This window comes from Corvus brachyrhynchos, unplaced genomic scaffold (assembly GCF_000691975.1).
Source record: "Corvus brachyrhynchos isolate BGI_N302 unplaced genomic scaffold, ASM69197v1 scaffold56, whole genome shotgun sequence".
Lineage (NCBI taxonomy): Eukaryota > Metazoa > Chordata > Aves > Passeriformes > Corvidae > Corvus > Corvus brachyrhynchos.
Window position 1 is genome coordinate 8510614 of NW_008238664.1, and position 15396 is coordinate 8526009.

Below are 15396 nucleotides of genomic sequence, written 5' to 3' on the forward strand. Positions count from 1 at the left end.
GATCAAACCCAGCACTTCAGTCCAGACCCGTGCCACTATGTTCTAACTTTCCGCCAACAAAACACAGAGGTGAATATTAAATAAGTGATTCTATACTGGAACGCAAGATCATGAAACTGGTTTTAGATAAAGACCTGAATTTGAAATTGAATGATGATAAAGGTTATTACCTCCTGTTCAGATGGATTTGTTGATTGGATACAAAAATCAAAGCCCATAATTTTCCATGCTCCACTCTTATTCAAAATTATATTTTCAGGAGTAATATTTCCATGGACCATTTTGACACTGCTATGCAAAAATGACAAACCTTCAGAAACCTGTTAATAAAAGATCAATATTTCAGGTTAAATATTTCCCCAAACATCCTATAACACATTTACAAAAATTCTGTTGTCACAGTTAAATTCCTAAGTTAACTAAGAAACAATTTTTCATCACTATTTTAGCTTACGCCTCAAAAATTATGCATGATGGAAATTAAACACAGATGGGTCATCAGTAGGTGAGATTACTAATGTCAATTAACTATCACAGCATAAGTGTGGTGGTGCATTCCTCTCTCCCCTCAGGCCACAATATGATCTCAGAAGAACAAAAATGCTTTACAAAGTTGACCAACATATTCACCAAACAAAACCTGGGAGCTAATGGTTCTCCACAGAACATAAAGAAAAGATCCACATATGGAAGAGACAGCTGTAGCATAGACATTTACATGGAAAATAAAAATTAATTGAATTTTCTACTTTACATGTCAGAACAAGCAAAAAAAGAGTAGAGCTTCCAGTGTTTATCCTCTCTTACACTTAAGAGTGATCAGGGCACTATGATCTCCCACCTCACAATTATTTGATTTACTATAGGCAGACAAAACTGTGGCAGTTCAAGGACTTTATAAAAAAAAATCATTAATACTAAAAGCAGAAGAAAATTATAAAGACAACCTGTACCATACCTGAAGCAAACCATATTTGGTCTCCACATCATAAAGTTTGTATTCTTTAATGTCTGATGGCAAAGGAGAAGGTAGGTTGTCCCAGCTGCCAAGAACATTAGCTAAACTTGCACAGACTGGTTCTGTACAAAATGCCAAGCAATCCCTGTATAGGAAATGCATTAAAAAATTTCTTGTACATAAATGTAATACATCTCTTGACTGCAAATAAAGAACCATACAAACATCATATTATACATTGCCAAAGCACCTGGTGCTACCGAAAGTCATGTTGTATTTCAGGTTTTGAATTCTTATACTACTATACTAAAGAGAAACACATAAATATCTGCAGTTTAAAAAAATACCAGAATGAAGTTATTTTATTCTCTAACATTCACATAAATCACTAATGATTCACACAAAGCTTCATAAAATTTTTTTAAAAAATAATACTTTTCTTGTCCTGATATAGAAAAATTGATCAAATAATTCTTACTACTATTAAAACTTGCAAAATCAGACTTCTACCTATGCCTAAAACTAACGTGTCCCTAACTGTCCCAATAGTTAATGTGGTCAGACAAAGATCAGAAACTAAATTAATGTAAGGGAGAACCAGAATATTCTTTTACTTTGCCAACTGATAAAGAAGAGCTGCAAACACAAATACACTTGCTATATGAACTGCAGTTTGCATGTTTTACAAATTATTTTACCGATTTTTTTTCTTCATGAAAAACTAATGGTCTTGTTTATGCAGCTTTGTGTCACCTGTGTTTGAAAAGCACAGATGAAGCAAACTTCCACACATAAATTGGACTGGTTGTAACACTGTGCTTCAAAATTTCTAATTTCAAAATTGGTCCTGAAACCAGTATGTCTCAGTTTCACAAACTTCATGCAACACAAGAGCCATTCTTTACATCCAGTTTCTTCATACTGGTCTGCACATCAGTGGAGGCCCTGGACAGCCATTACAACTCACTCCTTAATTGTTTTTTAAGGATTTTTTTGAGAAAGCATTACATGGATGGTAGCACACATACCTGCTTTAAGGGTGATTAATTCACAAGAACACTAAATACTGCATCAGTATGAACAGAGAAAACAGAAATCAAGTAACAAAGATACATTTTTGAATATAAAGTTATAGGCAGGTTTGATCATTCCATAAAAACATCAGAAGACACGACTCAGCATGAATCTACCACATATTTTTTAAGTATTTCAATAATTAACAAGTTTGACCTTTGAAGCAAAAATAAGGCTGCTGAAACATGCAAACCTCTTACTATTCATCCAGATTTTAGTTTTATCTACTGCCTCTCTAAAGGAAAAACAACAGAAAAGTAAAATACATCGAATGCTAAGTGTCAGCCAATCTGACAGAATTTTTTCTTGCTTGGTTTCCTCCCTACCATTCTGTTAATGATATACCTTTCATGTTTCTATTAATATGACTAGGGCTATAAAATTTGTTTCTGTTATAGTCACAAGGAAAAACCAGAACACAGAATGACAAAGTCCTTTATTTTCAGTCTGATTTCAACTTTACCACAGAGCTTATCCATTTAGTTATGGTTAAGGCACAGATTACAGAAAATACCTAAGGAAAAGTTATTCGGTGGTTTTCATAACATAAACTCTCTGATTAATGCTGTTTTGAGGGAATAAAAAAATGGCTGTTTATTTTTTACTTTAGGAGCTAATTAAAAAAGGGCCCAAACCACAATATTGGAAGGATGTGGTAAGCCTAATTAAAATAGCAGAATATTGCAGAAACTGATGTCTGCCATACGGGGCAGCTGCTTTAACAGCTTCCTGGATAATATCTAAATTAAATTCAGAGTAATAAAATAAAAACACTTTAAAAACAAAAGCAATGGACAAAAATGCATATGCTTTTTACAGCAAAACAATGTAACAAATGCAATGTCTAGTAAATGATCAGGGACAATTCACACTACTATTATTTTTAAAGGCTAGCAATGAATTATGAGTTAACTTTCAATTTGGTTTTTTTATCCTTTTCTTCAGTAACGAGTTAAATATAAATTAATATTGCTTTCCAGCATTGTTAATGGAATTCAAGACCATTTGTAAATAAACATATTCATATTAAATATTTAGTATAAATAAGGAGTTACTCATTATATAAATGCCTGTTAAGAGGTATACATCATTATATGCATTATGTACATTTATATTAAAAATAACTATGTTGGATACCAATAACTTGTAGTAGAGACATTCCATTAATAGGGGAAAAACTACCTATACACTAGCATCAGAAAAGTATGGCCTTTCTTTCCATGTCTACTTCAGCCCTCCAGGTATACCAAGTATCCATCTGCTTCATAAAGGAGGAATAATGGGTGACCTGCAAGCAGTTCATTACAACTGTATATTACTTTGGGGAAACACAAAAAAAGAAAAAAGAAAGAAGGGGAAAAAGAAGAGAACAGGTACAGTCTAGCCAGAAGCCCATGACAGATTTCTTCAAGAATAAGCTCTCTGGAAAGACCTGAAATTCTAAAGCAATCTTACAGCAGGCTTGCACAAGGCTACACACACAAATATTCTATGTAAACCTTTCTTTTATTCATCTCCTCCAAAAACTTGTTACATCAGTTTCTGGCACAGCAAGCAACTGTACAGGTTTTGTGCTTCTGGTGTCTCTACCAGCAGCTGAGTGTGCTGAGTATGGAATGGAAAACAGCTGAAGAAATGCATCAGGCATTACTTAAGGCTCATAAACAAGAACTCTGATGTAACCATACTGTTAATTTCACTCAAAAGGCTTAAACGCTTCACAAGAACACCACCAAAGTTTTCTTAAAGGTATGAATCTTAGCCTTTTCTTCTGAAGGTCAAAGTTCAGGGGAAAAGCTGCTGAGTCAACTGGAAAACTGTGACAATTTTAGGAAGAAGCCTCAAGTATGCTCTGGGATTCACTTGCATACACTGTAACTTGAGATGACCCTAGGCCATTTAGCATGTAATAGTTTATTTACTGTTGTAGAGTTCTGAGAGCTGTCTTCAACTACCTAATTAACCTTCCTTAGGCCTTTGTAAGGGACATACTGAATCATAGGCACAATGACAACTTTGAACCCCTGTTAATGTGAAATTTGTTTAGTACTGGAGGAAAGATAGATATGAATATGTAAGTGCAATTTAATCCAAGAAATCTGTCTCAAAGCAGGCACTGCAAAGATGAAGAAGCATTCCCACAGTATTCTCGGCTCCTAGAAGCCATCTGGTAAAATTCAAGGTAACACAGAAATGAATATATATATATATAATGAGTCCTTATCAGGCTACCATTTAGGATCACAAAATCGCTGAGGTTAGAACGCACATCTGGAAATCATCTAGTCCAACCCCCTTCCTATTTTGGGAAAAAAAAAAAAACCAAACCTGAAACCTTCATGATCATCTTTGGTAGTATCCAGGATCCGCTTCCTATTTTAACATGAAACCTTGATTTTCTTTGCTAGATTGTAGTGTGCTGTTATCACTATGGCTGAACAATAAATCTGTAAGACTAACCAGTTACTGTGCCTAGTGACTAACCTTTCATAAATCAAATAAGCACTGGAAGAACATGCTGAATTTCGTCTCCCTTGATTGGCATTTGAGGACCTTTCCAACACATATGTAGTTACAACACATAGAATTCACCAAAAATCCCTTCTCTCACATGTACTAAATACATCTTACACATGGAACAAAATGTAAGGACAACTTTTTGAAAGAAAACAATTTTTGAGAGTTCTATAAAAGCAAAATTAATTAAACTACCAAGTTTTCATGCTGTAAGGGTCATGTGTAGCCTTACAGCTGCAACTGGACTAAGATCAAGCAATAGATTATTTATTAGCTTCATACCAGAACTGCATTCTATGGCAAAGAGGGGGGTAAATATGAGAGTGGGGTGAATACCACTGTCATATGAATAAATACAGTAAACTTGACTCTCATCAGATGTATGCGTTGAATGTTCCAGATAGTTTACATCCAATACCTAAACAATGATTAAAAATAACTGTTCTCTACTTCACTACAGCTTACCTGGATTCTTCTAATGGATGTTGAACAGTAAGTAGTCGAGGATGTCGAAGCCTAGTTAGCTGTTGAACACCTCGTTTTAAAGAATCAATAATCTGATCTTTTTCAAATTTTTGGTACTTGTCTATCAGCTTCTTATCAAAGACAAAAACAGCTACTTCCTGCAAATAAGCAACAGAATTCACTCAGTATATAACACAGCCAAAACCAAGCCTATACACAATTACAAACAAATGTGTGTTTTTGAATCAACAGTACAATCCCACCAATACAATAACCAAACAAAGAAACTTGTTCTTCTTACTTAGTCCCAGTTATGGGAGAGTTTACTGTATATAAACTCTGAAATACATGTTTTAAGAGTTAAGGTACTAATGCTCCTTTATTGTGTAAACAGTAATGTGTAAACTGTAACACCTATCTACACAGTGACAAAGCAGCAGATCCACAGTCAGAAACCAGCTTGATTTTAAGTAGATGAAAGCACTTATATCAATTATGAATAGTCAAAATATTCTAAGTATATTTGTGGTCATTGAGCATTATATATATCAAGTGGAGCTTTATTAAACCAGGTTCTGTCTCAGTGTTCCGCTCCAAACCAGTACAATGTGACAAAATAGTCACTGTAATCTATTAATCTGATCAGACCATTCATATGATAAAATGCTAAGAATTTTGTAATGCTTCAAGATGTGTAAAAAAAAGTCACAAAAATGTTAAAAACAGAGAAAGTCTCTCCAATGTCTGCAACTGGACCAGGAGAAAATTAAGAAATTTATATGAAACTTTGAAATTACAGAGGTCGATGTAAAATAAAAATTAAATTACATCACCATCTGGGAAGTCATTAATGTGAAATCTATCAACTGACGAAAAAAGTAATTAAAAACTTTATAATGAAACAGACTTTTATATACTGCTACAACAGCATTATGAATAATAATAAAGGTTAGAAAGCAGTAGAAAATAACAGGAAAACACAGTTTTCAGTCCCAAGAGGAAACATATGCTCTTTTACTGCACGTTATAAACATTACTCTAATTAAAATCTCACAGGAACAGCTATATTATTAATTAAGAAAACCCCTACAAGCTTCTAGAAATGGGCTATCCAAACAGCCCAATACACAAAAAATTGTTTTTTAGCTATTTTCATTAAGCTGTTAGCAGGTGAATATTTATAACTAACTCAACTAAGTACATTTCTCCAGCTTCTATCCATACTGGCTCCCTGCTCCAGCTCTTAAGTGTGATGGATCAAACATTAGCACAAGGCAGAGAAGAGTAACAGGGGATGGAAGACATACACTGAGCAGTACCTGACCAATAACAAAATTTCAAACTAAGACAGCATTTCTGAAAAAACTTCTGTTTGATGACAAGCAAAGAGAACTAGAAAGTGAATATCAGCTATGGCTTGAATGTTTTATGATGGCTCGAAGTTAGTTCTATTGGTGCTTGCTGCAATCCTGCATGCTTTGTTTAAACTCATTCCCTGCAACTGGCAGAAGAAAACACAATTTGTGCTCCAGATCCTTAACCAGTTGACTCAAGGCCATTAGGTGCCTCTTGACTCTCTGTAGCCTTGTTGTTGGGACTTTGTCGATACCCACCTGGAAAAACCAGTAATGGGTAAAAACCACTGGGCTGCACCAGACTGGGAAGCTTCTTCATGACGTTCCTGACTCAGACCCCCGGGAGCCAACACACCTCCCTACAGATTGGGTCTGGTCAGCATACTGGGCCCTCCATTCCTCTCAAAAGGGAGACACCAATGACTACTAAACTTCTTGTCTTCTTAACGGAGGAGGTTGTGATGTGGGAGGCTGCCCTGCCCTAGGCAACTCCTCCGTCCTGGAAGAACCTTCATCCACGTTCTCATTTCCCTGCTCCTCAGATTTCAGGGCCTCACACCTACTGTCCAAGGGAAGGTGAGGTAGGTCAGGAGAGAATTCGCCTGCCACGCCGAGCAGAAACCCATTTCCACTCCCCTCCATCTCTAAGGTCCTCTCCTTCTGCCTGGTGGTGAGACAGCAGGGCATCCACTGCTTCTTGTGACGTGGAGGAGGGGTCCACTTATCTGCGGTACGGCAGGGTGTGCCTCCACAAGTCAATCTCTTTCTCAGAGTCCCTAATACTTGCACCTTCCTACTCTGTCTCAGCCCCACCACCAGGCTGAGCAGATAGTGGATTTGAGGACACCTCACACAGCCGTTCTCTTGGCTGCCCTCCCAGAGCAGCTCAAGTTTTCTTGCTTTTCTTCTTCCTATTTTCTGCCCCCAGCCTGCCAGGGATAGGGAAGTGAGTGAAGAGCTGTGTGGGTGCTGGCCAGGGTCAGCCTGCCACATCCTCCCAGACTATTTGCAATCCTGAAATTTTTATGAAACATGCACCAGTTTGAAACACATGTTGATAGTTTAAAATATGTGTCCTTATTTACCCACATAGACATCTTATAAACTAAAGAGAATGCAAAAATCCTGCTTCTATCTTAACCAATGCAACTCCTAAAAAAAGAGAAGGTTGAAAGCGGGAAAAAGAAAGAGAAATAATTTTTTTCCAACAGGAAAAAAGCAACCAGAGAACCACAGCATATCACATTTTCTTTCCTGACCCTAAGAGGAAGGCAAGCATTCAAAAACACACCGGGTTTGTGTGTCAATAAAGACGCAAACCAAACTAGAAATTATTTCTAAAGTAAACACTCTAAAAGCTGTGGATATGCAATGATAATGGAACAACAGTACGTCTTCCTATTCACCTCACTGGATACCGAGAAACTATGTTAACAAAACCTGTAAAACATTCAAGCACTATAGTGGTGAATACTATACAAACTCAAATCCTAACATTTTAAATAGGGTGAAGAAACAATGACAGAGATTAAGCACGGAAAAAAGAAGAAAAAAATCCAAACTCCACAAAAAAATTAATAAATACAGTTCACCATCTATCCTGTGAACTGAATTGATATAGCACTCTCATGGAAAAAATCTTAAATGTGATCATGTTAAAAACTAAATCGTGAACATAAAATCAAAGGAAATTTAAAGGTAGCAGTCAAAATGCTTGATTTTAGAAACTGTTTGTTTTCCCTTTCTTTTTTGTCCTCTATTTTACCCATAGGCACTCATGCAGATTTCACATGAAAAATCAAATGTAACCCAATATGCAAACACATATTTTATCACAGCCTCCCACTGAAATAAGCAAAATAGTCACTGAACTAAAATACTGGAAAGCACTCCAATATTACTCTGGTCTTTTGCCAGAAAAAGATTTTTCTCTCCCTTTTGGGGATTTTATTTTTTATAAGCTTGCCAGTGTTTTTTCATAACCTTACTTCCCCATGAGTTTCTCTCAGTCATAAGGTATACAATACAACTATTATTTCCGTTTCAAAAATTTATCAGCCTTCAAAGTTTTAATAACAGGAAGATTTAAGTTGAAAGTTGCATATACGCACAGCCAAAACAACAGAAAGTTGACTTACCTATCTACCATTTAGTACTATCACAAGAAAAGTTAAACACAAGTACAGTAGTTTTGAAGCACAAACCATTACCTTCTGAATTCTGCTAGCTTTACAAGTGAGCCGGCAAGTACTTTGTGACCTTCTCCTATCTATTTATGATTGCACTTTCTAAGCAGAGGGACAAGTGCCATATTATGCCAGAAAAAGTGCAAGTGCATGAAGTCCAAGTTAGTAAATCCAAGATGAGCAGAAATACATACTGTAAAATTATACACTGATCAATAACCAGAGTGACTCATAAAGGTTTCAAACAAACAACAGCAAATCAGCTATGAAATAACACCAGATAAACATATGTACACAAGTAAGTAACTTCCTCACGTTCTTTGAGGCTGTTACTCAGTCACCTACAAAGTAAGCAAGAAAAGGCAAGGTACATTAAAAAATAATAAAAAATAAACATTCAGAAATCCCGGAAGAACAGCAAGGCAGGAACCAGGCAGAATTTGGAAAAGAAGTATAAAATCATAGATATCTACTGTCACCAGAGATGGAATATTTGTAACTGCCCACTGACTTAAAATAGGAACAAAAATAATCCTGAAAACAAAGATTTCTGATGGGATCTACTGCTGTAATGTTAAAACCTCCAAATTTAGCTATTTTATCTGGCTACAATGACTTATTGGTAAAGTGTTGTGGTAAAGTGACAACAACAGGGGTAATTAAGCCCTTACAACCTGTTTGTCTGATTATAATACACACTGCAAAAAAAGCTTGTAGCTTCAAGCTAGATATACATACTTGTAATACAGCAAATATGTGCAACACTGCACAAAAGTGACTGCTACCACCTGGAAAATGACAGCCAGCCCAAAGAACATTCAGAAGGTACATGGGAAAGAAATAAAAAAACCATATTAAAGAACAGATATATTGCACAACACAGCATAAGCCATATTGCTGCACAGTTTTGTTTTGCAATGGCAAAGTGAATGTTGACATGATGTTACCTAACTGGTAATATTAATAATGAATGGTAACTGCATGTCAAAACACCAGCCATCTAAAATTCCATGCAGTACAACTGCTGCGGTATTTTTAATTACTAATAATGACATACAACTGCACAGATGTTAGTTAGGGTTTATAGAGATATTGCAGGACCACATGGAGCACCTGAACTAGACCTCTGTAATTGGTCAGAACATCCATTCAAGGCTCGAAAAACGTGATCAACAGGAACCTAGTTACATATACTCTGTCAACAAGTGAAAGAAACTTGTTAAAGGTCTCCAGACTTTAAAGATATACCTGCTACAGGTCAAATGCTTACTGGGCACATAGACTGCATAAAGCCTATCAAAATTACCATACTTTCAATGCTTTCAATTACTTCTTTGTATAGCTGAGTAAGACCAAAAAAAAGCCCTAACCAACTGGTATATTGAGTAAATTCAGTAAATAAAAGATGCACAGAGCTCTGCAACAGCTAAAAAGATGCCTGAAAACATGGCAAAAGTACCCGATTAAACATTATTCAGACTCTGTCCTACAGAATCAGATCACACATTCTTTCCAGATTATTTGTTCTGTGTATTATATTTCTTATCTATTTGCTACTGCTTATTTGCCTATCATCTAAAAGATTGTATAAACGTTTTCCAAAGTTATTCCTTTATGTCCATTTCTTTTTGGTACTTGTGCAGCAAGTTGATGCATTGTCTAAGTGACTTCACGTCACTTCAGAATTAAGTTTAACTAAAGAGCATAATTTATTAACACTTCTATTTACAATTTGAAAATTGTATTTCCTCCCCAAATTTGAAAAAAGACTTTTCACATTTCTCCAGTGTAACAAAATAATTTTCTATAATAACAATTCTTAAACTCTGTTTTTGGCAAACCTTCTTCCAAAGTCACAGTCCCATGTTCATTTTTACATGGGACTTCAAGTGAATCAAAATTTTGTATATTAGAGCTCTAAATCCTAATACTTTAGGGAAACTAAAGGGGAATACTGATCTGAAAGCAGCACAGGGAAAGCATAACTAACTTCCTTCACAACCTCCTCCTCTATCCCATGCCTTCCCGTTACAGTATCCCATGACTTAACATTTCTAACCACTCAATTTCTGTATGGTAGCTGAGCAAAAAACTACAGTGTCTTCTGCTGGCAACAAATGATGACACACTTCATGATTATTTTAGACCATAAAAGCAAAAGAATTGTTACCAATAAAAAGCTGCAAGGTGCAAAAAACTGAGAAACCAACCCATGTTAAAGCAAACTTCTTCCTTCTTGTCAGATCACTTTTAACTCAGATGAATCCTTGATCTTGGTTCCGAATTGTATGATATGAATGCAGAACCACTTCTTTCTCTAACAGTGAAGGCTTAAAGCAAGTATCACTTATATAGCAGAGAATAATGTACTTAAATAGAGCTGAGTTCTTTGTGTCATTTCACTACCTTTAACATTAGTCCAGTTGGATTTTAACTGCCACTTACCAACTGCTACCTATCAGTCTGTCATCGACTGTTTATAAACTTAAGTCTTTACTTGATAACTCACCTGCTTTGTTGATTTTTTAGTTCCATTAAATATCTTCCAAGCAAGACCATTACCTCCACTGGCAATATGTCGCCCGACATCGAATTCCCTGGTAACAGGATTTCCCATGACCGCACTGGTGACATCAGCTGTCACCTTTGTGACAGTGCTCTTCAGCTTATTCAGCATGGACTCCATGGTTTCAACTGTGCACCAATGTCTTATCCTACAAAGACAAGAAAAGAAACTTTTCACAGTCCTCTCAATTTCTGTTAATGAAAGGTACAAGTTGAAAACTGTAACTTCTAAACAAGGATCCAACTGGATACAGGAGCAACCCCCATAAAGAATACTGAAATGTAACTACCAGGGCTTTGCAGTTATACATATTCACACTGCATAGACATATCTGTGGGTGCATGCCTATGGGATTGTATGTCATTGCTTCTACTCCTCTTCAGGAACTTCCGAATCCCTTGATTGTTCTTCATTGGATATAACAAAGCAATTAATGACTGAGAAATTCAATCATTTCTTGAAAACAGTAATCTAATAATGCAGAGGATTTATACACTGCCTCCCCAACAGGAAAGGTTCACACCTTGTGTATGAGTATCCATCAAAAAGAAAAACAAATCTGAGGAAAAACACTCCTTTAATTCCAGCGCTCACAGAACTAAAGTTTTCTGAAGTGAAGGATGGCTTAAGATCCCAGGCCAGCAAAATAATGGATGTGTATTATACAAACAGCAAGTAAAAAACAAACATGTTCTTTCCTACACATTGCTTTTCAAAAGACAAGCTCAAAATGCAGTATTTTGCCCATCAGATTGCTGACATTACCATTTGTATGATCCAACTATTAATGAACCTAAGTCTTAGTGCAGGGGAAGGAAACAAGAAGCCATCCTTTTATCCTTTACTGAAATTGTACAAGGAAGTTTTTTTCATATCACCTTTCAAATTTAAGAGCTAAAAGACTGTGGCAGCTTCCAATTTACTTCATCTTCCCCTGTAGTGTGTACTTCCAGAGTTTTCTATATTTTCATAATAAATCTGACTTGTCTGTTCTGCCAGATACAAGTTCTGAAGCCTGAATCCCATTTATACAATTGTTTCTCTGATAATGTATATACAAGAAAGAATGAAGGCAGCAAACAAAAAGCAAAAAAAAGAGATAGAAATTCATCTTCCTTATCTGTGTGAGCAAAGACAAAGAGGGAATGCAAGAAGAAATTATATCCAGGACTCAGTATTATGCAGTATATTCAAAAGCAACATTTAAAGAGATTTCTTCAGTCTCTCAAGTAAGATGTAAAGACACCTGTATACTTCAGTCAAACTTAACCAAAATCAACCACACTGACGTTACCTGGACACGCACTCCTTCTCTCCCTGGTACTACAGATTTGTTTCCACTACAAATCAGGACAAATAGTCTGATTAGGTTTCAATTGCAAAGATAGACCTGTTTTACAAAAGAGGTAATAAACATACTAAACAGAACTTCTTTTAAAGTTCCCTGTGTCATAGAACAATTCACTCCAGTGCAGCTGTGCATAACAGTATTAGCCAAGCCCTAAGCAAACCTTAGCACAGTGCTGCATGTGGAACAGCTATGCTGCTCTATCTTGACTATTGGTGCAGTTATATTCCACCTTCAGTATTCTTCCCTAGGGAAATGCAGGAACACACAAACGCTATGGCGCCATAGATATTTCTCCAATTTCCATGTCAGCTGAACTGACACAACTTCATGCTACTAAATGATGAACCCCACCAGGAATCTTAAGAAAATATATTTTAAAAAAGACAGGAATCCAGCTGCACAGGTCTCAATCTCGCAAATACTCAAACTTAAATCAGATACAGTAGTTATGACTTCAACAGAGTGACTCAAGAGCAGGATCAGACGTTACTACAAGCATGTTAAGGGTGGAGTTTGTCTTAATTATGGGGACTGTGAGTTTTAGATATGACAATCTTAAGATTACAAGACAATCTTAAGAATAACTACATACTTATTTGGTATCTAGTTAGTGTTTTGTTGAGAACATACCTTGAAATAAATTGTGGAAACACAGAATTCCTTTATTAAGTTATTTTATTTAAGTGTGGGACATTTTATTATTACAAGAAATTAATTTTACTTTATGATTCGTGATATTGAAAAACACATGCAAGTCCTAACTGTGCAGCCCTAGACAAAACTGCTATGAGGACACTGGCTAATACCCCCTGTAGAAAGGAACTTTTCGTTAACCTAATAGGTACAAACAAGGATCATGGCTTATCCAAAAAAGAAGCTATAGGCATTTCCAGCTCTCAAAGATTTTATTCAGCAGCTATTCTATGGGCAAACTCTATATGCTAAAAGACTATAAAATCAATCCTAATGAGTTTAAGATAATCCCAAACCTAATTTATGTGAGTTCAGATCTTGTGCTTTTTCCACTGATTTGTTCGCTCCCAGCCATCAAATCTTCTCCAGTACCAATGCAACATCATCCTATGTTAGGACTCTCAAAACTAATAAAACACTTTGCAAAATTAACTGCAGAAATTTTACAAAGAAAATGCATGTGCATGCATGTTGAAATTCCTTTGTGTAAGTCTAAAAGGAAGCTTCTTTACACAGATGGTGGCAAAATGGTGTAGTATTCATTAAATCAGAAGTGCCCACTGATGTGGGTAACAGACTAACTGCAGTGAGTAGCCTGGAAAAGCCACTAGGTGAGAATGTCAACAGCATTTCAGTATCTGAAGTGTTAGAATTTAAAATTCAAGCCTGGTAGACCCTGTCCAGCCTGTTCTTCTCCAGCTTGACAGTAGACAAAACTATTGTTTAGTTTAGCTTCTTAACAAGGAGTACCAAGAAACTTATTTCTCAATAAGCAGATGGGGTTTAAAGTTTACATCCATCTAAATGTAAATTTGTAGAAATCTTCTTATCAACATTTGACTGTAAGTTAAAATAGTGTATTTTGCTTTATAAAAACAATTGCTATCACCTACTTCAATAAAAACTGTATGCATGTCAACAGGAACAACGTACCTAGAAAATCCATGCCCCACCACAAATACCTATTTTGGGTAGTATCTATAACACCACAAATCACAACAAGGTTACCATATCTGAAACATGCAAGTCTAGTTCTCAAATGCAGGAAAACTCATTTATTCAGTTAAGACTGGTCTAATATTTCTGAAAAAATTAATAACCAAGTGGCAATAAAGTCAGTCATCCAGAATGAAATTTGCATTTCAAGTTAAAAGGTAATAAATGAGACAAGTGCAAAATCTAAAAAGTAACAGTGTTTGGACAAGCAACACAGGACATACAATAAATGTTTAAGAACTCTGATTTCTTCCTGTTTGAATTTTATATTAATGCTACTGATACCAAGTCCACAAAACCTGGAACTAATCCTAAAAAATTCTGAATGTTCAATATGTTCTTTTTATGAATGCCCCTCACAATCAGTAATGGTTTTTATGCTGATGTACATCAGCAACAATACGGCAGCATGATGAGAACCATCACTTAGCAAGGTAGTAAGCAACAAGAAATGAGGCAAAACATTCAAAATGTTTAACTACAGGTTGTTGAAGTCCGAAACAAAGACTGTCCACCATTTTTCAATTCTCACTCATATAAAGAAAACTGCTTAATGTAAACCCATCAATTTATCCTCAAATTAATTCATAGCTTCAGCTGACGTATGGCTATGGGTGCACACCGTACAGCAGTACAACATACACTACCACTATTCTGAATTACAACAAGCCGGGATTCCTCTTTGGGAACCAAGACAGCAGGCTGGCGTACAGCTACTTCATACCACCCAACCGCATCCTATCCATCTGCCCCAAGCCAGGATCAATTCACAGAAGAAGTAAGTGCCGGAACAACTGAGTCACAGCAAACAAAAGGACAAAACCCCAGCATTTTTCAGGCACAACCAGTCTTTTGCATTTGTTACAAAAAAACCCGAGAGGGTCAAATGCAATGAAGCACTGTGCCAGGTGTAGCTGCTCTCACTACACATCACCTTCTTAACTTTCATGCACCATTTCGGTACTGAGCTTCAGCTGAATCCCTACCAAAACCTCAGGGAACGAGATCCATGAACAGGATTCTGTCTGTCGCCCGGTGATAGGTGAAACCCAGCCCGCGCGCTGCACAAACCCCGGGTCAGCCTCCTGCGGGCCAGCCCTCCCGGACAAAGTATTGACTGTTATTTACAGCGAGAGCGGACTCGCACTGCGCCGCAGGGCCGGTGCCTGCGCTCCCTGCTGCGCGGGGCACCCGGGAGCAGCGCGCCGGGAGGCGGGGGGCGGCGGCGGCCCCAA

General features: G+C 36.7%; 2 protein-coding genes across 4 annotated transcripts in view; one reads left to right on the top strand and one right to left on the bottom strand.

Annotated features, from left to right (window-relative positions):
• The window catches only part of SCYL2 (SCY1 like pseudokinase 2), a 32736-nt gene extending 21467 nt beyond the window's left edge, over window positions 1-11269 (bottom strand). For all 3 annotated transcript variants that reach the window (XM_017737903.1, XM_017737901.1, XM_017737902.1), the window contains exons 1-4: window positions 11065-11269; window positions 5015-5172; window positions 959-1103; window positions 171-320 (exon numbers count right to left, since the gene is read on the bottom strand). In XM_017737903.1, the coding sequence (XP_017593392.1) occupies window positions 171-320; window positions 959-1103; window positions 5015-5172; window positions 11065-11241 (630 nt within the window). In that variant the 5' untranslated portion in view covers window positions 11242-11269. The remainder of the gene's footprint in view (window positions 1-170; window positions 321-958; window positions 1104-5014; window positions 5173-11064) is intronic.
• A 997-nt stretch (window positions 11270-12266) lies between these two features.
• Window positions 12267-15396, top strand: part of DEPDC4 (DEP domain containing 4) — a 13598-nt gene continuing 10468 nt past the window's right edge. The window contains exons 1-2 of the mRNA XM_017737753.1: window positions 12267-12350; window positions 14753-14939. Coding sequence (XP_017593242.1) covers window positions 12267-12350; window positions 14753-14939 — 271 coding nt within the window. The remainder of the gene's footprint in view (window positions 12351-14752; window positions 14940-15396) is intronic.